This window comes from Entelurus aequoreus, linkage group LG18 (assembly GCF_033978785.1).
Source record: "Entelurus aequoreus isolate RoL-2023_Sb linkage group LG18, RoL_Eaeq_v1.1, whole genome shotgun sequence".
In the NCBI taxonomy this organism is placed as follows: Eukaryota; Metazoa; Chordata; class Actinopteri; order Syngnathiformes; family Syngnathidae; genus Entelurus; species Entelurus aequoreus.
Genome location: NC_084748.1, coordinates 5,410,314 through 5,434,846, shown reverse-complemented (window position 1 = coordinate 5,434,846; position 24,533 = coordinate 5,410,314). Strand labels below are relative to the sequence as shown.

Below are 24,533 nucleotides of genomic sequence, written 5' to 3'. Positions count from 1 at the left end.
ACATAACAGACATCACAGACATGATGGACATGATAGACATGATGGACATGATGGACATGATGGTCATGATGGACATCACAGACATGATAGACATCACAGACATGATGGACATGATGGACATGATGGACATGATGGACATGATAGACATCACAGACATGATAGACATGATGGACATGATGGACATGATAGACATGATGGACATGATGGACATGATGGACATCACAGACATGATAGACATCACAGACATGATGGACATGATAGACATCACAGACATGATGGACATGATGGACATGATAGACATCACAGACATGATAGACATGATGGACATGATGGACATCACAGACATGATAGACATGATGGACATGATGGACATGATAGACATCACAGACATGATGGACATGATGGACATGATAGACATCACAGACATGATAGACATGATGGACATGATGGACATCACAGACATGATAGACATGATGGACATCACAGACATGATAGACATCACAGACATGATAGACATGATGGACATGATGGACATCACAGACATGATAGACATGATGGACATCACAGACATGATAGACATCACAGACATGATAGACATGATGGACATGATAGACATCACAGACATGATAGACATGATGGACATGATGGACATCACAGACATGATAGACATGATGGACATCACAGACATGATAGACATCACAGACATGATAGACATGATGGACATGATAGACATCACAGACATGATAGACATGATGGACATGATGGACATGATAGACATGATGGACATCACAGACATGATAGACATCACAGACATGATAGACATCACAGACATGATAGAAATCACAGACATGATGGACATGATAGACATGATGGACATGATGGACATGATAGACATGATGGACATGATGGACATGATGGACATCACAGACATGATAGACATCACAGACATGATGGACATGATAGACATGATAGACATGATGGACATGATGGACATGATAGACATGATGGACATGATGGACATCACAGACATGATAGACATCACAGACATGATGGACATGATAGACATGATGGACATGATGGACATGATAGACATCACAGACATGATGGACATGATGGACATCACAGACATGATAGACATAACAGACATCACAGACATGATGGACATGATAGACATGATGGACATGATGGACATGATGGACATGATGGACATCACAGACATGATAGACATCACAGACATGATGGACATGATGGACATGATGGACATGATAGACATCACAGACATGATAGACATGATGGACATGATGGACATGATGGACATGATAGACATGATGGACATGATGGACATGATGGACATCACAGACATGATAGACATCACAGACATGATGGACATGATAGACATGATGGACATGATGGACATGATAGACATCACAGACATGATGGACATGATGGACATGATAGACATCACAGACATGATAGACATGATGGACATCACAGACATGATAGACATGATGGACATGATGGACATGATAGACATCACAGACATGATGGACATGATGGACATGATAGACATCACAGACATGATAGACATGATGGACATGATGGACATCACAGACATGATAGACATGATGGACATGATGGACATCACAGACATGATAGACATGATGGACATCACAGACATGATAGACATCACAGACATGATAGACATGATGGACATGATGGACATCACAGACATGATGGACATGATGGACATCACAGACATGATAGACATGATGGACATCACAGACATGATAGACATCACAGACATGATAGACATGATGGACATGATAGACATCACAGACATGATAGACATGATGGACATGATGGACATCACAGACATGATAGACATCACAGACATGATAGACATGATGGACATGATGGACATCACAGACATGATGGACATGATGGACATCACAGACATGATAGACATGATGGACATCACAGACATGATAGACATCACAGACATGATAGACATGATGGACATGATAGACATCACAGACATGATAGACATGATGGACATGATGGACATCACAGACATGATAGACATGATGGACATCACAGACATGATAGACATCACAGACATGATAGACATGATGGACATGATGGACATCACAGACATGATAGACATGATGGACATCACAGACATGATAGACATCACAGACATGATAGACATGATGGACATGATGGACATCACAGACATGATGGACATGATGGACATCACAGACATGATAGACATGATGGACATCACAGACATGATAGACATCACAGACATGATAGACATGATGGACATGATAGACATCACAGACATGATAGACATGATGGACATGATGGACATCACAGACATGATAGACATCACAGACATGATAGACATGATGGACATGATGGACATCACAGACATGATGGACATGATGGACATCACAGACATGATAGACATGATGGACATCACAGACATGATAGACATCACAGACATGATAGACATGATGGACATGATAGACATCACAGACATGATAGACATGATGGACATGATGGACATCACAGACATGATAGACATGATGGACATCACAGACATGATAGACATCACAGACATGATAGACATGATGGACATGATAGACATCACAGACATGATAGACATGATGGACATGATGGACATGATAGACATGATGGACATCACAGACATGATAGACATCACAGACATGATAGACATCACAGACATGATAGACATGATGGACATGATGGACATGATAGACATCACAGACATGATAGACATGATGGACATGATGGACATGATAGACATCACAGACATGATAGACATGATGGACATGATGGACATCACAGACATGATAGACATGACGGACATGATGGACATGATAGACATGATGGACATGATGGACATCACAGACATGATAGACATGATAGACATGATGGACATGATGGACATGATGGACATGATAGACATGATAGACATGATAGACATAATGGACATGATGGACATGATAGACATCACAGACATGATAGACATGATGGACATGATGGACATGATGGACATGATAGACATCACAGACATGATAGACATGATGGACATGATGGACATGATGGACGAGATAGACATCACAGACATGATAGACATGATAGACATGATGGACATCACAGACATGAATCATGTCTGTGATGTCCATCATGTCTATCATGTCTATCATGTCTGTGATGTCTATCATGTCCATCATGTCCATCATGTCTATCATGTCTGTGATGTCTATCATGTCTGTGATGTCTATCATGTCACATGATAGACATCACAGACATGATGGACATGATGGACATCACAGACATGATAGACATCACAGACATGATGGACATGATGGACATCACAGACATGATAGACATCACAGACATGATGGACATGATGGACATGATAGACATCACAGACATGATGGACATCACAGACATGATAGACATCACAGACATGATGGACATGATGGACATCACAGACATGATAGACATCACAGACATGATGGACATGATAGACATGATAGACATGATAGACATGATGGACATGATAGACATCACAGACATGATGGACATGATAGACATGATAGACATGATGGACATGATGGACATGATGGACATGATGGACGTGATGGTCAATTTAAGTTGACCTCTGACCCTGTGACATACGTGGACATGATGAACGTGACAAACATGATGGACGGCCATTGTGAGACGTGACAATGTTTTTTTAGCCGACTTGTTCCTGAAGCGAAAGAGTAACAAGCAAAGAATGTTGCCTGATAAGAAGCAGGAACTGGTTAGATGGAAACAAGACTGGGAATAAAATCATCTCTCACACTAAATCACTTACTGACTTACTGACTACATCGTCTGACTGGTGAGCTTTCCTTGCACTCTCATTCTTCTTATACGCTTATACATACATATATACATACATACATATACATATATATATATATATATATATATATATATATATATATATATATATATATATATATATATATATATATATACATGTATATATATATATACTTATATGTATGTATATACACATATAAGTATATATATATATATATGGAGAGTCAATGGTGCTTGAAATGGATCAATACATAGTGACTTGTTACATCTCCTCACAGAAGCTGCTGACATGAAACTGACAACTCCGCTACTTCGAGTACTACCACTAGTACTACCACTAGTACTACCACTACTACTACCACTTCTGCTGTCTCTGGCCGTCCAGCAGAGCAGCGGCCGACTGGTCTCCAGATGTGAGCTGAGGGACAAACTGAGGGAGAAGATCGTCCTCTCAGACCAGACCACAAACCTCACCCAAGAAGTCTTGACCTTACGTGAGTCACATGACCAACAACACACTTTTTGTCACGTCGTGTTGTGTAGTGTGTGTTAAGTGTGGTGTAGTTTGATTTGTATTTTAGTGTAGTACCACGTAGTGTTGTGTAACATAGTGTACTTCAGTGTAGTACCACGTAGTGTTGTGTAGCATAGTATACTTCAGTGTAGTACCACTTAGTGTTGTGTAGCATAGTGTACTTCAGTGTAGTACCACGTAGTGTTGTGTAGCATAGTGTACTTCAGTGTAGTACCACGTAGTGTTGTGTAGCATAGTGTACTTCAGTGTAGTACCACATAGTGTTGTGTAGCATAGCGTATTGTAGTGTAGTACCACGTAGTGTTGTGTAGCATAGTGTATTTCAGTGTAGTACCACGTAGTGTTGTGTAGCATAGTGTACTTCAGTGTAGTACCACGTAGTGTTGTGTAGCATAGTGTAGTACCACGTAGTGTTGTGTAGCATAGTGTATTTTAGTGTAGTACCACATAGTGTTGTGTAGCATAGTGTATTTTAGTGTAGTACCACATACTGTAGTGTTGTGTAGCATAGTGTATTTCAGTGTAGTACCACATTGTGTTGTGTAGCATAGTGTATTTTAGTGTAGTACCACATTGTGTTGTGTAGCATAGTGCATTTTAGTGTATTACCACGTTGTGTTGTGTAGCATAGTGTATTTCAGTGTATTACTACATCGTGTTGTGTAGCATAGTGTACTTCGGTGTAGTACCATGTAGTGTTGTGTAGCATAGTGTAGTACCACGTAGTGTTGTGTAGCATAGTGTATTTCAGTGTAGTACCATGTAGTGTTGTGTAGCATAGTGTAGTACCATGTAGTGTTGTGTAGCATAGTGTATTTTAGTGTAGTACCACATACTGTAGTGTTGTGTAGCATAGTGTATTGCAGTGTAGTACCACATCGCGTTGAGTACCATAGTGCATTTTAGTGTAGTACCACATACTGTAGTGTTGTGTAGCATAGTGTACTTCAGTGTAGTACCACGTAGTGTTGTGTAGCATAGTGTATTTCAGTGTAGTACCACTTCGTGTCTTGTAGCATAGCGTATTTTAGTGTAGTAGCACATTGTGTTGTGTAGCATAGTGTATTTCAGTGTAGTACCACATCGTGTTGTGTATCATAGTGTATTTTAGTGTAGTACCACATCGTGTTGTGTAGCATAGTGTATTTCAGTGCAGTACCACATAGCGTTGTGTAGCATAGTTTATTTTAGTGTAGTACCACATAGTGTTGTGTAGCATAGTGTATTTTAGTATAGTACCACATACTGTAGTGTTGTGTAGCATAGTGTATTTCAGTGTAGTACCACATAGTGTTGTGTAGCACAGTGTATTTTAGTGTAGTACCACATAGTGTTGTGTAGCATAGTGTATTTTAGTGTAGTACCACGTACTGTAGTGTTGTGTAGCATAGTGTATTTCAGTGTAGTACCACATCGTGTTGTGTAGCATAGTGTATTTTAGTGTAGTACCACGTTGTGTTGTGTACTTGTAGCATAGTGTATTTAAGTGTAGTACCACGTTGTGTATCATAGTGTATTTTAGTGTAGTACCACGTTGTGTTGTGTACTTGTAGCATAGTGTATTTCAGTGTAGTACCACATTGTGTTGTGTAGCATAGTGTATTTTAGTGTAGTACCACATTGTGTTGTGTACTTGTAGCATAGTGTATTTCAGTGTAGTACCACATAGTGTTGCGTAGCATAGTGTATTTCAGTGTAGTACCATGTAGTGTTGTGTAGCATAGTGTATTTCAGTGTAGTACCACGTAGCGTTGTGTAGCATAGTGTATTTTAGTGTAGTACCACATACTGTAGTGTTGTGTAGCATAGTGTATTTCAGTGTAGTGCCACATCGTGTTGTGTAGTATAGTGTATTTTAGTGTAGTACCACGTTGTGTTGTGTAGCATAGTGTATTTCAGTGTAGTACCATGTAGTGTTGTGTAGTATCATGTAGTGTTGTGTAGCATAGTGTATTTCAGTGTAGTATCATGTAGTGTTGTGTAGCATAGTGTATTTCAGTGTAGTACCACATCGTGTTGTGTAGCATAGTGTATTTTAGTGTAGTACCACGTTGTGTTGTGTAGCATAGTGTATTTCAGTGTAGTACCATGTAGTGTTGTGTAGTATCATGTAGTGTTGTGTAACAGTGTATTTCAGTGTAGTATCATGTAGTGTTGTGTAGCATAGTGTATTTCAGTGTAGTACCACATCGTGTTGTGTAGCATAGTGTATTTTAGTGTAGTACCACGTTGTGTTGTGTAGCATAGTGTATTTCAGTGTAGTATCATGTAGTGTTGTGTAGTATCATGTAGTGTTGTGTAGCATAGTGTATTTCAGTGTAGTACCATTTAGTGTTGTGTAGTATCATGTAGTGTTGTGTAGCATAGTGTATTTCAGTGTAGTACCATGTAGTGTTGTGTAGTATCATGTAGTGTTGTGTAACATAGTGTATTTCAGTGTACTATCATGTAGTGTTGTGTAGTATCATGTAGTGTTGTGTAACATAGTGTATTTCAGTGTATTATCATGTAGTGTTGTGTATTATCATGTTGTGTTGTGTAACATAGTGTATTTCAGTGTATTATCATGTAGTGTTGTGTATTATCATGTAGTGTTGTGTAACATAGTGTATTTCAGTGTATTATCATGTAGTGTTGTGTATTATCATGTAGTGTTGTGTAACATAGTGTATTTCAGTGTACTATCATGTAGTGTTGTGTATTATCATGTAGTGTTGTGTAACATAGTGTATTTCAGTGTACTATCATGTAGTGTTGTGTATTATCATGTAGTGTTGTGTAACATAGTGTATTTCAGTGTACTATCATGTAGTGTTGTGTAGTATCATGTAGTGTTGTGTAACATAGTGTATTTCAGTGTACTATCATGTAGTGTTGTGTAGTATCATGTAGTGTTGTGTAACATAGTGTATTTCAGTGTAGTACCATGTAGTGTTGTGTAGTATCATGTAGTGTTGTGTAACATGGTGTATTTCAGTGTATTGTCATGTAGTGTTGTGTATTATCATGTAGTGTTGTGTAACAGTGTATTTCAGTGTGTTATCATGTAGTGTTGTGTATTATCATGTAGTGTTGTGTAACATAGTGTATTTCAGTGTACTATCATGTAGTGTTGTGTAGTATCATGTAGTGTTGTGTAACATAGTGTATAATCATGTAGTGTTGTGTATTACCATGTAGTGTTGTGTAACATAGTGTATTTCAGTGTATTATCATGTAGTGTTGTGTATTATCATGTAGTGTTGTGTAACATTGTGTATTTCAGTGTATTATCATGTAGTGTTGTGTATTATCATGTAGTGTTGTGTAACAGTGTATTTCAGTGTAGTATCATGTAGTGTTGTGTAGTATCATGTAGTGTTGTGTAGCATAGTGTATTTCAGTGTATTATCATGTAGTGTTGTGTATTATCATGTAGTGTTGTGTAACATAGTGTATTTCAGTGTATTATCATGTAGTGTTGTGTATTATCATGTAGTGTTGTGTAACATAGTGTATTTCAGTGTATTATCATGTAGTGTTGTGCATGGAGTGTGTAGTGTTGTGTAACATAGTGTATTTCAGTGTATTATCATGTAGTGTTGTGTATTATCATGTAGTGTTGTGTAACATAGTGTATTTCAGTGTATTATCATGTAGGGTTGTGTATTATCATGTAGTGTTGTGTAACATAGTGTATTTCAGTGTATTATCATGTAGTGTTGTGTAGTATCATGTAGTGTTGTGTAACATAGTGTATTTCAGTGTACTATCATGTAGTGTTGTGTATTATCATGTAGTGTTGTGTAACATAGTGTATTTCAGTGTATTATCATGTAGTGTTGTGTAGTATCATGTAGTGTTGTGTAACATAGTGTATTTCAGTGTACTATCATGTAGTGTTGTGTAGTATCATGTAGTGTTGTGTAACATAGTGTATTTCAGTGTACTATCATGTAGTGTTGTGTATTATCATGTAGTGTTGTGTAACATAGTGTATTTCAGTGTACTATCATGTAGTGTTGTGTAGTATCATGTAGTGTTGTGTAACATAGTGTATTTCAGTGTACTATCATGTAGTGTTGTGTATTATCATGTAGTGTTGTGTAACATAGTGTATTATCATGTAGTGTTGTGTAACATAGTGTATTTCAGTGTACTATCATGTAGTGTTGTGTAGTATCATGTAGTGTTGTGTAACATAGTGTATTATCATGTAGTGTCGTGTATTATCATGTAGTGTTGTGTAGCTTCTTGTATTTCAGTATAGTATCATGTAGTGTTGTGCATGGAGTGTGTAGTGTTATGTGTAGCATAGTGTGCTTTGATGTTTTTGTTGTGTTAGTTGTGTGTCACTTGGAGAAGACGTCCCAGATGAACACCAGCGCCGTGACCATATTTGGCGAGCGCATCAGCACGCCACGGGACGAGCAGGCTCTCCCGATGACCTCCGACCCCACGGTTCCCGCCTTCACCAACGCGACTTCAAGTGACACCGACGCCAGCGACACAAACATCGAGTGGAGCGACGACACAAACGTTGAGTGGGGCGACGACACAAACGTCGCTGAGGGAAGTTATGGCGAGGACACGCTGGCGTCCGAGAGCCACGCGGAAGTCAACATGGCCGACTTGTGGCTGCTGATGGAGACTCTGAACAAGGAAGAGAGCGAGTTCGACGAAGAAGAGCTGGAGAGCGCCGACGACAAGCTGAGCGAAGACGGCGGCGACAACGGCGCCCTGTGGTCGCTGGGCTATCACGGCCTCTTCCAGCTGTCAGACAGCTTCTTCTGCCAGTCCGACGCCCGCTGGAGTCAGAACGTCTGCAACACCACCTGCGGCGGTGAGTGCGCCACTTCCTGTTGCACCCTCAGTGCCACGCCTCTAACTGACTCTAACCCCGCCCCCTCAGCCTTCACGGATGATGACATCACCGACGACCTGGAGTGCTTCGTCAAGAGTCTTTACTGGCTGTGAGTGAACGACACCTTCTACTTTCGACATCAATACTTTTATTTTGAAATTTCAGCAGTACTTTTCATTCATGCTTCAACCAAACACAAACATCCAAACCTATTTCAACATTAATACTTTTATTTTTTAATTCAGCAGTACTTTTTATTCGTGCTTCAAACACTCACAAACATCCAAAACTCTTTCAATATTGATACTTTTATTTTGGAATTCAGCAGTACTTTTTATTCATGCTTCAACCAAACAAACATCCAAAACTATTTCAACATTAATACTTTTATTTTAAAATTCAGCAGTACTTTTTATTCATGCTTCAACCAAACACAAACATCCAAACTTATTTCAACATTAATACTTTTATTTTGAAATTCAGCAGTACTTTTATTCATGCTTCAATCATTCACAAACATCCAAAACTATTTCAGCATCTATACTTTTATTTTGAAATTCAACAGTACTTTTCATTCCTGCTTCAACCAAACACAAACATCCAAACCTATTTCAACATTAACACTTTTATTTTGAAATTCAGCAGTACTTTTCATTCCTGCTTCAACCAAACACAAACATCCAAAACTATTTCAACATTAATACTTTTATTTTAAAATTCAGCAGTACTTTTTATTCATGCGTCAATCATTCACAAACATCCAAAACTATTTCAGCATCTATACTTTTATTTTGAAATTCAACGGTACTTTTCATTCCTGCTTCAACCAAACACAAACATCCAAACCTATTTCAACATTAACACTTTTATTTTGAAATTCAGAGGTACTTTTTATTCATGCTTCAACCAAACAAGCATCCAAAACTATTTCAACATTAATACTTTTATTTTGAAATTCAGGAGTACTTTTTATTCATGCTTCAATCATTCACAAACATCCAAAACTATTTCAGCATCTATACTTTTATTTTGAAATTCAGCAGTACTTTTCATTCCTGCTTCAACCAAACACAAACATCCAAAACCTATTTCAACATTAATACTTTTATTTTGAAATTCAGCAGTACTTTTTATTCATTCTTCAATCATTCACAAACATCCAAAACTATTTCAGCATCTATACTTTTATTTTGAAATTCAGCAGTACTTTTCATTCCTGCTTCAACCAAACACAAACATCCAAACCTACTTCAACATTAATACTTTTATTTTGAAATTCAGCAGTACTTTTTATTCATGCTTCAACCAAACAAACTTCCAGAAGTATTTTAACATTAATACTTTTATTTTGAAATTCAGCAGTACTTTTTATTCATTTTTCAATCATTCACAAACATCCAAAACTATTTCAGCATCTATACTTTTATTTTGAAATACAGCAGTACTTTTCATTCCTGCTTCAACCAAACACAAACATCCAAAACTATTTCAACATTAATACTTTTATTTTAAAATTCAGCAGTACTTTTATTCATGCTTCAACCAAACACAAACATCCAAACCTATTTCAACATTAATACTTTTATTTTGAAATTCAGCAGTACTTTTTATTCATGCTTCAACCAAACAAACATCCAAAACTATTTCAACATTAATACTTTTATTTTAAAATTCAGCAGTACTTTTTATTCCTGCTTCAACCAAACACAAACATCCAAACCTATTTCAACATTAATACGATTATTTTGAAATTCAGCAGTACTTTTTATTCATGCTTCAACCAAACAAACTTCCAAAACTATTTCAACATTAATACTTTTATTTTTAAATTCAGCAGTACTTTTTATTCATGCTTCAACCAAACACAAACATCCAAAACTATTTCAACATTAATACATTTATTTTGAAATTCAGCAGTACTTTTTATTCATTCTTCAATCATTCACAAACATCCAAAACTATTTCAGCATCTATACTTTTATTTTGAAATTCAGCAGTACTTTTCATTCCTGCTTCAACCAAACACAAACATCCAAACCTATTTCAACATTAATACTTTTATTTTGAAATTCAGCAGTACTTTTTATTCATTCTTCAATCATTCACAAACATCCAAAACTATTTCAGCATATATACTTTTATTTTGAAATTCAGCAGTACTTTTCATTCCTGCTTCAACCAAACATATATATATATATACCGGTATATATATATATATATATATATATATATATAAAATGTTCAGTAGTATAAACATTTAGTATACGTACGTCCTCATGGGTGCGTTAAATGTCATATTTAGTAGAGATCACATGCAAAAAAAAAGTCACCTGACAACATTCAATTATGGGCGGGGCTTCACCTGGGGCCAGATACACGTTTACCACTTATGGTGCAACATCCCCGCCTGCTGGTGACAGACAAGCACTACAACATCAACAGTTAGAGATTCAGTAAGTCGTCACATAGCGCTTGTGTTCAGTCACGTGACTTCTTCCCGGAAGTGGTGGTCACCCAAACCAAGATGGAGTGGCGTGTGAGCTGCTTTTCTCCTCGTCGTTTCGTCAAATCTTGCAGTCTTCCCGCTTTTTTCATGACCTCTCCAGGAATTTTGAGGTAGCGTTTATCATTTTCGTGATTTCAACGATTCGTACCGCCGAAAACGACACAAGCATAGCGCATTTTTCTATGGAGGGAAATTACTGGCAAAACTCCACTAACTCAAAAACATTTTTTGTGTTTGTGAAACAATATTTTGAGTTTGTGAACATTTTTTTTGTTAGTGAAACATTTTTTTGAGTTTGTGAAACATTTATTTGAGTTTGTGAAATATTTGTTTTGTTTGTGAAACATTTTTTTGAGTTTGTGAATAGAGATGTCCGATAATATCGGCCTGCCGATAAATGCGTTAAAATGTAATATCGGACATTATCGGTGTCGTTTTTTTTATTATCGGTATCGTTTTTTTTAGGTTTTTTTTTAAATTAAATCAACATAAAAAACACAAGATACACTTACAATTAGTGCACAAACCCAAAAAACCTCCCTCCCCCATTCACACTCATTCACACAAAAGGGTTGTTTCTTTCTGTTATTAATATTCTGGTTCCTACATTATATATCAATATATATCAATACAGTCTGCAAGGGATACAGTCCGTAAGCACACATGATTGTGGGTGCTGCTGGTCCACTAATAGTACTAACCTTTAACAGTTAATTTTACTAATTTTCATTAATTACTAGTTTCTGTGTAACTGTTTTTATATTGTTGTACTTTCTTTTTTATTCAAGAAAATGTTTTTAATGTATTTATCTTATTTTATTTTATTAATTTTTTTAAAAGTACCTTATCTTCACCATACCTGGTTGCCCAAATTAGGCATAATAATGTGTTAATTCCATGACTGTATATATCGGTTGATATTGGTATCGGTTGATATCGGTATCGGTAATTAAAGAGTTGGACAATATCGGAATATCGGATATCGGCAAAAACCCATTATCGGACATCCCTATTTGTGAAACATTTTTTTGAGTTTGTGAAACATTTTTTATGTTTGTGAAACATTTTTTTGAGTTTGTGAAATATTTGTTTTGTTTGTGAAACATTTTTTTGAGTTTGTGAAACATTTTTTATGTTTGTGAAACATTTATTTGAGTTTGTGAAATATTTGTTTTGTTTGTGAAACATTTTTTTGAGTTTGTGTGTGGAAGTCGATCCCTACCCGGTCCACGGATACCACGTCACAGAGCCAGGCGTGTCGTTTTACCAGAGCTTTTATTTCGGTCATGCAGCTTTTTCTCATACACTTCCTGCGTGTCACTTTGCTCCAGTCTCCTCTCGCTCCCCTCCGCCGGTCGCTCACTGTTAAAGACAGCAGGTGATTAGACTAACACGTACCACCTGTGCCATCCAATCACCTGCCGGCTGTGTTTCTCCTTCCCGCACATGCCCCGCCCCCAGCTGATGGTGCCCTGCCCTCGACACCATTGCCGGAGGCGTTGACCTTTGCTCCTGCAGACACGCTGACTCACCTCCCTCCACATACCTCCACCGCCAGACTTAGGCCGGGACATCGTCCGGCCGCGCCCACTCCCCCCCCCCCCCCCCCCCCCCCCCCCCCCGCATGAGAGCGAGAGAGGAAGTCTGCCACGGCCATCTGCGCCCCCGACCTATGGATCACTCTGAAATAGTAGGGTTGTAAAGCGAGATACCAACGGGTAATCCGCGCGTTGGCATCTTTCATGCGATGGAGCCACTGGAGGGGTTTGTGGTCCGAGCAGAGGCTGAACGGGCGTCCCAGCAGGTAGTACCGGAGGGCCCCGACCGCCCACCGGATGGCGAGGCACTCCCTCTCCACCGTGCTGTATCTAGTCTCCCTTTCGGACAACTTCCTGCTGATGTATAGGACCGGGTGGTCGGTTCCCCCCTTCTGCTGGGATAAAACAGCTCCCAGTCCTCTGCCCGACGCGTCCGCCTGCAAACAAAATGGGATAGAAAAATCAGGCATGTGCAGTACCGGCTCCTCGCAAAGTGCTTTCCTCACCTTCTCGAATGCCTGCTGGGACTGCTCCGTCCACTGGACCAGATCTGGAGCACCCTTTCGGGTGAGGTCAGTTAGTGGGCTGGTCAGGCCTGCGAACCGGGGGACGAACCTCCGGTAGTAGCCCACCAGCCCCAAAAACTGCCTCACCTCCTTTTTCGTCTTCGGGGTCGGGCAGGACGCAACTGCCGCGGTTTTGTCTATCTGAGGCCGCACCTGTCCTTCCCCCAAGTGGTACCCCAGATACTGTACCTCCCTCCGGCCAACCGCGCACTTCGCCGGGTTGGCGGTGAGCCCCCCCCCGCCTCAGGGACTCGAGTACTGCCCCCACCCTCTGCACATGCTCCGCCCAGTTGTTACCCTGGATCATCCAGATAGGCGGCAGCATATGCCGCGTGGGGCCGCAGCACCCGGTCCATGAGTCTCTGAAATGTGGCGGGCGCACCGAACAAGCCGAACGGAAGGGTCACGAATTGGTATAACCCTTCCGGAGTGGAGAATGCCGTTTTTTCCTTAGACCCTGGAGACAAGGGAATCTGCCAGTAGTCCTTAGTTAAATCCAGCGTCGTGAAAAAACAAGCAGTGCCCAACCGGTCCAGGAGCTCGTCGACCCGGGGCATCGGGTAGGCGTCAAAACGTGAAACATCATTTACCTTGCGGTAGTCCACACAGAATCGCACAGACCCATCTTTCTTCCCTACCAGAACTATGGGGCTGCACCATGCACTGTGTGACTCTTCTATTACCCCCAATTCCAGCATGGCTTTTAATTCCTCCCGAACTACTTTGCGCTTGTGTTCGGGTAGCCTATAGGGCCGAGACCTCACCATCACTCCTGGGCTGGTCTCTATGTGATGCTGGGTGAGGTTCGTGCGACCTGGCAGGGGGGAGAACACGTCAGCAAAATGTTGCTGTAAATTGGCCACATCTGCTTTCTGTGACGGCGTCAGATGATTATCACAGCGGAGAGGGAAGGGCCAGGGGGGGGGGGGAACCTCCGGCCTCAGCTCCTCGCTGAATCCAGCAGAGGGCGCCGTCTCACAATTGAGCCGCTGGAAGTTGCCAAGACGCGACGTTGTGTAACTGCATGTTTTCTAAGAACTATACTGAATACCACACCTTTCCAAATTACGGCCCAATGGACATTTGTGGCCCCTTGGCTATTTCACAAAAAAAAGGTGTACTGTAACGAGAAAATGATGCAATATTGACACTATTTTTAAATTGTCCTGAGGGAACTCTCCTGACGGAATCAATAAAGTACTACAGTATAATAACACAAAGCTGCAATGCGGGATGTTACAAACTTTTAAGCACCGTGATCACAGAGCGCTAACGTGCTTATGCAGCTGTATTGACATATTGAGCTGCTGCATCGCCTCAGAGTTGGTGAAATTTCATTCCATTTGTGAAACATTTTAGAGTTTGTGAAACATTTCTTTGAGTTTGTGAAACATTTTAGAGTTTGTGAAACATTTTTTTAAGTTTGTGAATTATTTTTTGTGTGAGTGTAATTTTTTTTAGAGTTTGTAAAACATTTTTTTGAGTTTGTAAAAAATGTCTGAATTTTTGTAAACAATTTTGAGTTTGTGAAACATTTCTTTGAGTTTGTGAAACATTTTTTTGAGTTTGTGAAACATTTCTTTGAGTTTGTGAAACATTTGGTTAAGTTTGTGAATAATTTTTTGTGTGAGTGAAACATTTTTTAGAGTTTGTAAAACATTTTTTTGAGTTTGTAAAACATTTCTGAATTTTTAAAACATTTTTTGAGTTCGTGAAACATTTCTGAATTTTGAAAACATTTTTTGAGTTCGTGAAACATTTCTTTGAGTTTGTGAAACATTTTTTTGAGTTTGAGAAACATTTTAGAGTTTGAGAAACATCTTAGAGTTTGAGAAACATTTTAGAGTTTGAGAAACATTTCTTTGAGTTTGTGAAACATTTTTTTAAGTTTGTGAATTATTTTTTGTGTGAGTGAAACATTTTTTAGAGTTTGTAAAACGTTTCTGAATTTTTTTTTTAAATTTTGAGTTTGTGAAATATTTTTTATTTTGTGAAATATTTTGAGTTTGTGTAAAAAAATTTCGTGTTTGTAAAACATTTTGAGTTAGTGAAACATTTTTTCATTTTGTAAAATATTTTTGAGTTTGTGAAACAATTTTGAGTTTGTGTAACATTTTTTTGTGTTTGTGAAACATTTTGAGTTAGTGAAACATTTTTTGATTTTGTAAAATATTTTACAGTTTGTGAAGCATTTTTGAGTTTGTGAAACATGTTTTATTTTGTGAAACATTTTGAGTTTGTATAATATTTTTTGATTTTGTGTAATATTTTAGAGTTTGTGAAACATTTTTGAGTTTGTGAAACATTTTTTATTTTGTGAAATATTTTGAGTTTGTGTAAAAAATGTTGTGTTTGTAAAACATTTTGAGTTAGTAAAACATTTTTTGATTTTGTAAATTATTTTTAAGTTTGTGAATTATTTTTTGTGTTTGTGAAACATTTCGAGTTAGTGAATTTTTTTTTAGATTTTGTAAAATATTTTACAGTTTGTGAAACATTTTTGAGTTAGTGAACCTTATTTTGATTTTGTAAAATATTTTAAAGTTTGTGAAAAAAAATTTTTTTTGTAAAACATTTTTTATTTCGTGAAACATTTATTTTGTGAAACATTTTGAGTTTGTGTAAAAAAAATTGTGTTTTTAAAACATTTTGAGTTAGTGAAAAAATGTTTGAGTTTGTAAAATATTTTAGAGTTTCTGAAACATTTTTGAGTTAGTGAAACATTTTTTGATTTTGTAAAATATTTTAGAGTTTGTGAAACATTTTTGAGTTTGTGAAACATTTTGAGTTAGTGAAACATTTTTTTGAGATTGTGAAACATTTAGAGTTTGTGTAACATTTATTTGTGTTTGTGAAACATTTTCAGTTAGTGAAACATTTTTGGATTTTGTAAAATATTTTAGAGTTTGTGAAACATTTTTGAGTGATTTGTGAAAAAACGTTTTTTTTGTAAAACATCTTTTATTTCGTGAAACATTTATTTTGTGAAACATTTTGAGTTTGTGTAAAAAAAAATTGTGTTTGTAAAAAATTTTGAGTTAGTGAAAAAATGTTTGAGTTTGTAAAATATTTTAGAGTTTCTGAAACATTTTTGAGTTAGTGAAACATTTTTTGATTTTGTAAAATATTTTAGAGTTTGTGAAACATTTTTGAGTTTGTGAAACATTTTGAGTTAGTGAAACATTTATTTGTGTTTGTGAAACATTTTGAGTTAGTGAAACATTTTTGGATTTTGTAAAATATTTTAGAGTTTGTGAAACATTTTTGAGTTTGTGAAAAAAAATTTTTTGTAAAACATTTTTTATTTCGTGAAACATTTATTTTGTGAAACATTTTGAGTTTGTGTAAAAAAAAATTGTGTTTGTAAAAAATTTTGAGTTAGTGAAAAAATGTTTGAGTTTGTAAAATATTTTAGAGTTTCTGAAACATTTTTGAGTTTGTGAAACATTTTGAGTTTGTTTAACATTTTTGAGTTTGTGAAACATTTTTTAGAGTTTGTGAAACATTTTTTGAGTTTGTAAAATATTTTTGAGTTTGTGAAACATTTTTTATTTTGTGACATTTTGAGTTTCTGAAACATTTTTGAGTTTCTGAAACATTTTTTTTTTTTTAGTGAAACATTTTTCAGAGCAAACAGGTGTACTGTAACGATAAAATGATGCAATATTGACACTAATAACACAAAGCTGCAATGCGGGATGTTAAAAACTTTTAATAAAAACGAATCAACGGATAGATCTGAAGTTGATCTAGAGTAAATATTCATGAATAATTAACATCCAAAAAGCGCTAACAATATTACATTTACATGTTGTGACCGGAATATTAGCGATATTGTTATTATAAGCGCTAACGCAGAGGAACTACTTTTAGTGGCGCCGTGATCACAGAGTGCTAACGAGCTTATGATGCTATATTGAGCTGCTGCATCGCCTCAGAGTTGGTGAAAGTTCATTCAATTTGTGAAACATTTTAGAGTCTGTGAAACATTTTTTTGAGTTTGTGGAACATTTTTTTAAGTTTGTGAATTATTTTTTGTGTTAATGAAACATTTTTTAGAGTTTGTGAAACATTTGAGTTAGTGAAACATTTTTTGATTTTGTAAGATATTTTAGAGTTTGTGAAACATTTTTGAGTTTGTGAAACACTTTTTATTTTGTGAAACATTTTGAGTTTGTGTAACATTTTTTTGTGTTTGTGAAACATTTTGAGTTAGTGAAACATTTTTGGATTTTGTAAAATATTTTAGAGTTTGTGAAACATTTTTGGGTTTGTGAAACATTTTTTATTTTGTGAAACATTTTGAGTTTGTGTAACATTTTAGAGTTTGTGAAACATATTTTTAAGTTTGTGAATTATTTTTTGTGTTAGTGAAACATATTTTTGAGTTTGTAAAACATTTCTAAGTTTGTAAAACATTTTTTTGAGTTTGTGAAACATTTTTTTGAGTTTGTGAAACATTTCTGAGTGTGTGAAACAATTTTGAGTTTGTGTAACATTTTTTTGTGTTTGTGAAACATTTTGAGTTTGTGTAACATTTTTTGATTTTGTAAAATATTTTAGAGTTTGTGAAACATTTTTGAGTTAGTGAAACATTTTTTTGAGATTGTGAAACATTTTGAGTTTGTGTAACAGTTATTTCTGTTTGCGAAACATTTTGAGTTAGTGAAACATTTTTGGATTTTGTAAAATATTTTAGAGTTTGTGAAACATTTTTGAGTTTGTGAAAAAAAAAAATTTTGTAAAACATTTTTTATTTCGTGAAACATTTATTTTGTGAAACATTTTGAGTTTGTGTAAAAAAAAATTGTGTTTGTAAAAAAAATTGAGTTAGTGAAAAATGTTTGAGTTTGTAAAATATTTTAGAGTTTCTGAAACATTTTTGAGTTTGTGAAACATTTTGAGTTTGTGTAACATTTTTGAGTTTGTGAAACATTTTTTAGAGTTTGTGAAACATTTTTTGAGTTTGTAAAATATTTTTGAGTTTGTGAAACATTTTTTATTTTGTGAAACATTTTGAGTTTCTGAAACATTTTTGAGTTTCTGAAACATTTTTGAGTTTCTGAAACAATTTTTTTTTTTTTAGTGAAACATTTTTCAGAGCAAACAGGTGTACTGTAACGATAAAATGATGCAATATTGACACTAATAACACAAAGCTGCAATGCGGGATGTTAAAAACTTTTAATAAAAACGAATCAACGGATAGATCTGAAGTTGATCTAGAGTAAATATTCATGAATAATTAACATCCAAAAAGCGCTAACAATATTACATTTACATGTTGTGACCGGAATATTAGCGATATTGTTATTATAAGCGCTAACGCAGAGGAACTACTTTTAGTGGCGCCGTGATCACAGAGTGCTAACGAGCTTATGATGCTATATTGAGCTGCTGCATCGCCTCAGAGTTGGTGAAAGTTCATTCAATTTGTGAAACATTTTAGAGTCTGTGAAACATTTTTTTGAGTTTGTGGAACATTTTTTTAAGTTTGTGAATTATTTTTTGTGTTAATGAAACATTTTTTAGAGTTTGTGAAACATTTGAGTTAGTGAAACATTTTTTGATTTTGTAGGATATTTTAGAGTTTGTGAAACATTTTTGAGTTTGTGAAACACTTTTTATTTTGTGAAACATTTTGAGTTTGTGTAACATTTTTTTGTGTTTGTGAAACATTTTGAGTTAGTGAAACATTTTTCGATTTGGTAAAATATTTTAGAGTTTGTGAAACATTTTTGAGTTTGTGAAACATTTTTTATTTTGTGAAACATTTTGAGTTTGTGTAACATTTTAGAGTTTGTGAAACATATTTTTAAGTTTGTGAATTATTTTTTGTGTTAGTGAAACATATTTTTGAGTTTGTAAAACATTTCTAAGTTTGTAAAACATGTTTTTGAGTTTGTGAAACATTTTTTTGAGTTTGTGAAACATTTCTGAGTGTGTGAAACAATTTTGAGTTTGTGTAACATTTTTTTGTGTTTGTGAAACATTTTTTGATTTTGTAAAATATTTTAGAGTTTGTGAAACATTTTTGAGTTAGTGAAACATTTTTTTGAGATTGTGAAACATTTTGAGTTTGTGTAACAGTTATTTGTGTTTGTGAAACATTTTGAGTTAGTGAAACATTTTTGGATTTTGTAAAATATTTTAGAGTTTGTGAAACATTTTTGAGTTTGTGAAAAAAAAAAATTTTGTAAAACATTTTTTATTTCGTGAAACATTTATTTTGTGAAACATTTTGAGTGTGTGTAAAAAAAAATGGTGTTTGTAAAAAAATTTGAGTTAGTGAAAAATGTTTGAGTTTGTAAAATATTTTAGAGTTTCTGAAACATTTTTGAGTTTGTGAAAAACATTTTGAGTTTGTGTAACATTTTTGAGTTTGTGAAACATTTTTTAGAGTTTGTGAAACATTTTTTGAGTTTGTAAAATATTTTTGAGTTTGTGAAACATTTTTTATTTTGTGAAACATTTTGAGTTTCTGAAACATTTTTGAGTTTCTGAAACTTTTTTTTTTTTTTAGTGAAACATTTTTCAGAGCAAACAGGTGTACTGTAACGATAAAATGATGCAATATTGACACTAATAACACAAAGCTGCAATGCGGGATGTTAAAAACTTTTAATAAAAACGAATCGACGGATAGATCTGAAGTTGATCTAGAGTAAATATTCATGAATAATTAACATGCAAAAAGCGCTAACAATATTCCATTTACATGTTGTGACCGGAATATTAGCGATATTGTTATTATAAGCGCTAACGCAGAGGAACTACTTTTAGTGGCGCCGTGATCACAGAGTGCTAACGAGCTTATGATGCTATATTGAGCTGCTGCATCGCCTCAGAGTTGGTGAAAGTTCATTCAATTTGTGAAACATTTTAGAGTCTGTGAAACATTTTTTTGAGTTTGTGGAACATTTTTTTAAGTTTGTGAATTATTTTTTGTGTTAATGAAACATTTTTTAGAGTTTGTGAAACATTTGAGTTAGTGAAACATTTTTTGATTTTGTAAGATATTTTAGAGTTTGTGAAACATTTTTGAGTTTGTGAAACACTTTTTATTTTGTGAAACATTTTGAGTTTGTGTAACATTTTTTTGTGTTTGTGAAACATTTTGAGTTAGTGAAACATTTTTGGATTTTGTAAAATATTTTAGAGTTTGTGAAACATTTTTGAGTTTGTGAAACATTTTTTATTTTGTGAAACATTTTGAGTTTGTGTAACATTTTAGAGTTTGTGAAACATATTTTTAAGTTTGTGAATTATTTTTTGTGTTAGTGAAACATATTTTTGAGTTTGTAAAACATTTCTAAGTTTGTAAAACATTTTTTTGAGTTTGTGAAACATTTTTTTGAGTTTGTGAAACATTTCTGAGTGTGTGAAACAATTTTGAGTTAGTGAAACATTTTTTTGAGATTGTGAAACATTTTGAGTTTGTGTAACAGTTATTTGTGTTTGTGAAACATTTTGAGTTAGTGAAACATTTTTGGATTTTGTAAAATATTTTAGAGTTTGTGAAACATTTTTGAGTTTGTGAAAAAAATTTTTTTTTGTAAAACATTTTTTATTTCGTGAAACATTTATTTTGTGAAACATTTTGAGTTTGTGTAAAAAAAAAATTGTGTTTGTAAAAAAATTTGAGTTAGTGAAAAAATGTTTGAGTTTGTAAAATATTTTAGAGTTTCTGAAACATTTTTGAGTTTGTGAAACATTTTGAGCTTGTGAAACATTTTTTGAGTTTGTGAAACATTTTTGAGTTTGTGAAAAAAAAATTTTTTTGTAAAACATTTTTTATTTCGTGAAACATTTATTTTGTGAAACATTTTGAGTTTGTGTAAAAAAAAATTGTGTTTGTAAAAAAATTTGAGTTAGTGAAAAAATGTTTGAGTTTGTAAAATATTTTAGAGTTTCTGAAACATTTTTGAGTTTGTGAAACATTTTGAGCTTGTGAAACATTTTTTGAGTTTGTGAAACATTTTTTAGAGGTTGTGAAACATTTTTTGAGTTTGTAAAATATTTTTCAGTTTGTGAAACATTTTTTATTTTGTGAAACATTTTGAGTTTCTGAAACATTTTTGAGTTTCTGAAACATTTTACATTAGATCTGAAGTTGATCTAGAGTAAATATTCATGAATAATTAACATCCAAAAAGCGCTAACAATATTACATTTACATGTTGTGACCGGAATATTAGCGATATTGTTATTATAAGCGCTAACGCAGAGGAACTACTTTTAGTGGCGCCGTGATCACTGAGTGCTAACGAGCTTATGATGCTATATTGAGCTGCTGCATCGCCTCAGAGTTGGTGAAAGTTCATTCTCGATGATAAATCGTGCCTCTCACCTTACAGTAGAAGGTTGTGGACATAAACACACAAGTTCCTCAAAGGTGACAAAATGGTAAACAGAAGTTTGTTGCCTCTTCGCCGCTTTCCCCTCTTGGGAGTGCAGTTTCCCGTAAGCCTCATTAGATCTGTCACCTAATTACCTTCTAAATGTAGAACCTTTGCGGTTTCCACTTCCTTAAAGGGGGCCTCCACCTCCGGGCTGGAGTGCGTGGTTACTAGCGGGAGTGTTCCAGAAGGCGATGAGCATCAAACTCGAGGACATTGGACATGTTCTGTAGAAAACATGAAGATTTTGTTGAATGATAAACACCGAGCTGGTATGCGTTGTGTAACAAATCAACACCGACACAAACACATCCTCCGTGTGTCATTTGACACTTTTTTTCCACGAACAAACAAAACCGACTTCATTCCAAGCAGTCGTCGTGGCTTCACTCCAAAATATCTGGAATGTTAACGTTCAACATTTGGAAACTTGACATTAAGAAATCACGGTGCTCCTTTTTGTCTCACCAGGTACGCGCTGAGGACGTCCTCGTACGACTGCTTGCGGGCCACCGACTTCTTTCAACAATGCGACTAGTTCGCCGCCCACGTGTGCCTAATGAAGCGGCCCATGCAGACAGGAAGTGTCGCCGGACCCCTCGCCAAAATAAACTCACTTTGAGCTTGTCAAATGGGCAGAAAAATAAAGGCAATTAAAAAAAAAAAGAAGAAGTTGTTAAAGGGCACAACACACCTTGCTGGAGAATGCGGAGGTACTTTTTCCTTCTTACAACAGATGGTTTGACAAAAAAAAAAGACTTGCTCTAATCTCAGCAAAACTAAAATAACGATGTTCAGCGATAGCAGAACAGAAAGTCAAACACAAATGCAAACAGACGGACATTGGAAGTGTCAAAGAAACCACATTTGGGGAATAATAGGAGACGATAAAAAGAACTGGAAACCTCATATAAAATATATATCATAAAATGGCAAGAAACATGTCAATAATTAACTAGAGGTTACGATTCCTTATGTGCGCACACCGCCCAAACGCCGCTATGTGTGAGTGGAACTGAAATGCTTGAATGTCCAGGGTGAGTGGAGTGTGTGGGTGTTGGAACGGTTCAAATCGGTTGAGAAATGTGGGATATGGAGAGGTTTGTATGTCGCCCATTCATTGGCAATGGGGAGGAAATTCCCGGAAAACCGGGAATTTTGGAAAGGGAAAAACATGTTTTGCGTTCGATATATGGTGGAAGAGTAGTGTGTGTGGATGGTTGAAAGCTCGGAGTTGGGTTTAAAAATGCAGAGAATTTAGGGCTTTGTAGAACTACTAATATGTCCATTCATTTAAATAGGAATTTCCTGGAAATTTCGGGGAAACCCGGAATTTTTGGAAATATTGATACTAGCACAATTGTCCTAAAAGATATGAATGGGTTGGTGTTGGGATTTTTGGAATCGGTTGAAAAATGTTGACCTAGTAACAGTTTGAACTGAGAAGGGGTATTTCAGAATTCCTGGAATTTCGGGAAAAACGGGAATTTGTACGAAAAACAAAAAAAAGGGGCATTTGTTGTCCCCACTAAGAGGAATGTTTTGAGATGGAATGGTCAAAATGGTGGGAAAATGGGGATAGGGAAAACTGTCCAGGAAGAGGTGAAAATAGGGCTTGGGAAAACAGGGAATTCCTGGAATTTTTTAGGACCTTTGAAAATGGTAGTGTGATTGTGCAAGGTGAGTGGAGTGTGTAGATAGTGGAATGGTTCGAATCGGATGAGAAATGTGGGATATGCAGTAGATTGTACATTTCCCATTCATTGTCAATAGGGAGAAAATTCCAGGAAAACGAGAATTTTGGAAAGGGAAAACATGTTTTGCGTTTGATATATGGTGGAAGAGTAGTGTGTGTGGATGGTTGAAAGGTCGGAATCGGGTTTAAAGATGCAAACAATGTTGAAAATTTAGGGCATTGTAGAACTATTAATATGTCCATTCATTTGAATGGAAATTTCCTGGAAATTGCTGGAAAAACTGGAATTTTTGAAAATATTGATACTACCACAATTTTCCTAAAAGATATGAATGGTTTGGCGTTGGGATTTTTGGAATCGGTTGAAAAATGTTGACCTAGTAACAGTTTGAACTGAGAAGGGGTATTTCAGAATTCCTGGAATTTCGGGAAAAACGGGAATTTGTACGAAAAACAAAAAAAAGGGGCATTTGTGGTCCCCACTAAGAGGAATGTTTTGAGATGGAATGGTCAAAATGGTGGGAAAATGGGGATAGGGAAAACT

The 24,533-nt window shown here is 35.7% G+C and overlaps 1 protein-coding gene across 1 annotated transcript; it reads left to right on the top strand.

Moving 5' to 3' along the window:
- Nucleotides 1-3,807: 3,807 nt before the first annotated feature.
- On the top strand, nt 3,808-24,182 carry LOC133633718 (uncharacterized). Its single transcript, XM_062026368.1, has 5 exons — nt 3,808-3,922; nt 4,185-4,400; nt 8,766-9,263; nt 9,333-9,393; nt 22,765-24,182. The coding sequence occupies exons 2-5, from the start codon at nt 4,196-4,198 to the stop codon at nt 22,829-22,831; spliced, it is 831 nt and encodes a 276-aa protein (XP_061882352.1). The 5' UTR covers nt 3,808-3,922; nt 4,185-4,195; the 3' UTR covers nt 22,832-24,182.
- Nucleotides 24,183-24,533: the final 351 nt, after the last annotated feature.

Coding starts and splice junctions, on each gene's coding strand:
- LOC133633718 (XM_062026368.1), top strand. CDS start 4,196: ATGAAACTGACAACTCCGCTACTTCGAGTACTACCACTAGTACTACCA. Junction 4,401..8,765: donor CCAAGAAGTCTTGACCTTAC/GTGAGTCACATG, acceptor TTGTTGTGTTAG/TTGTGTGTCACTTGGAGAAG. Junction 9,264..9,332: donor CTGCAACACCACCTGCGGCG/GTGAGTGCGCCA, acceptor CCGCCCCCTCAG/CCTTCACGGATGATGACATC.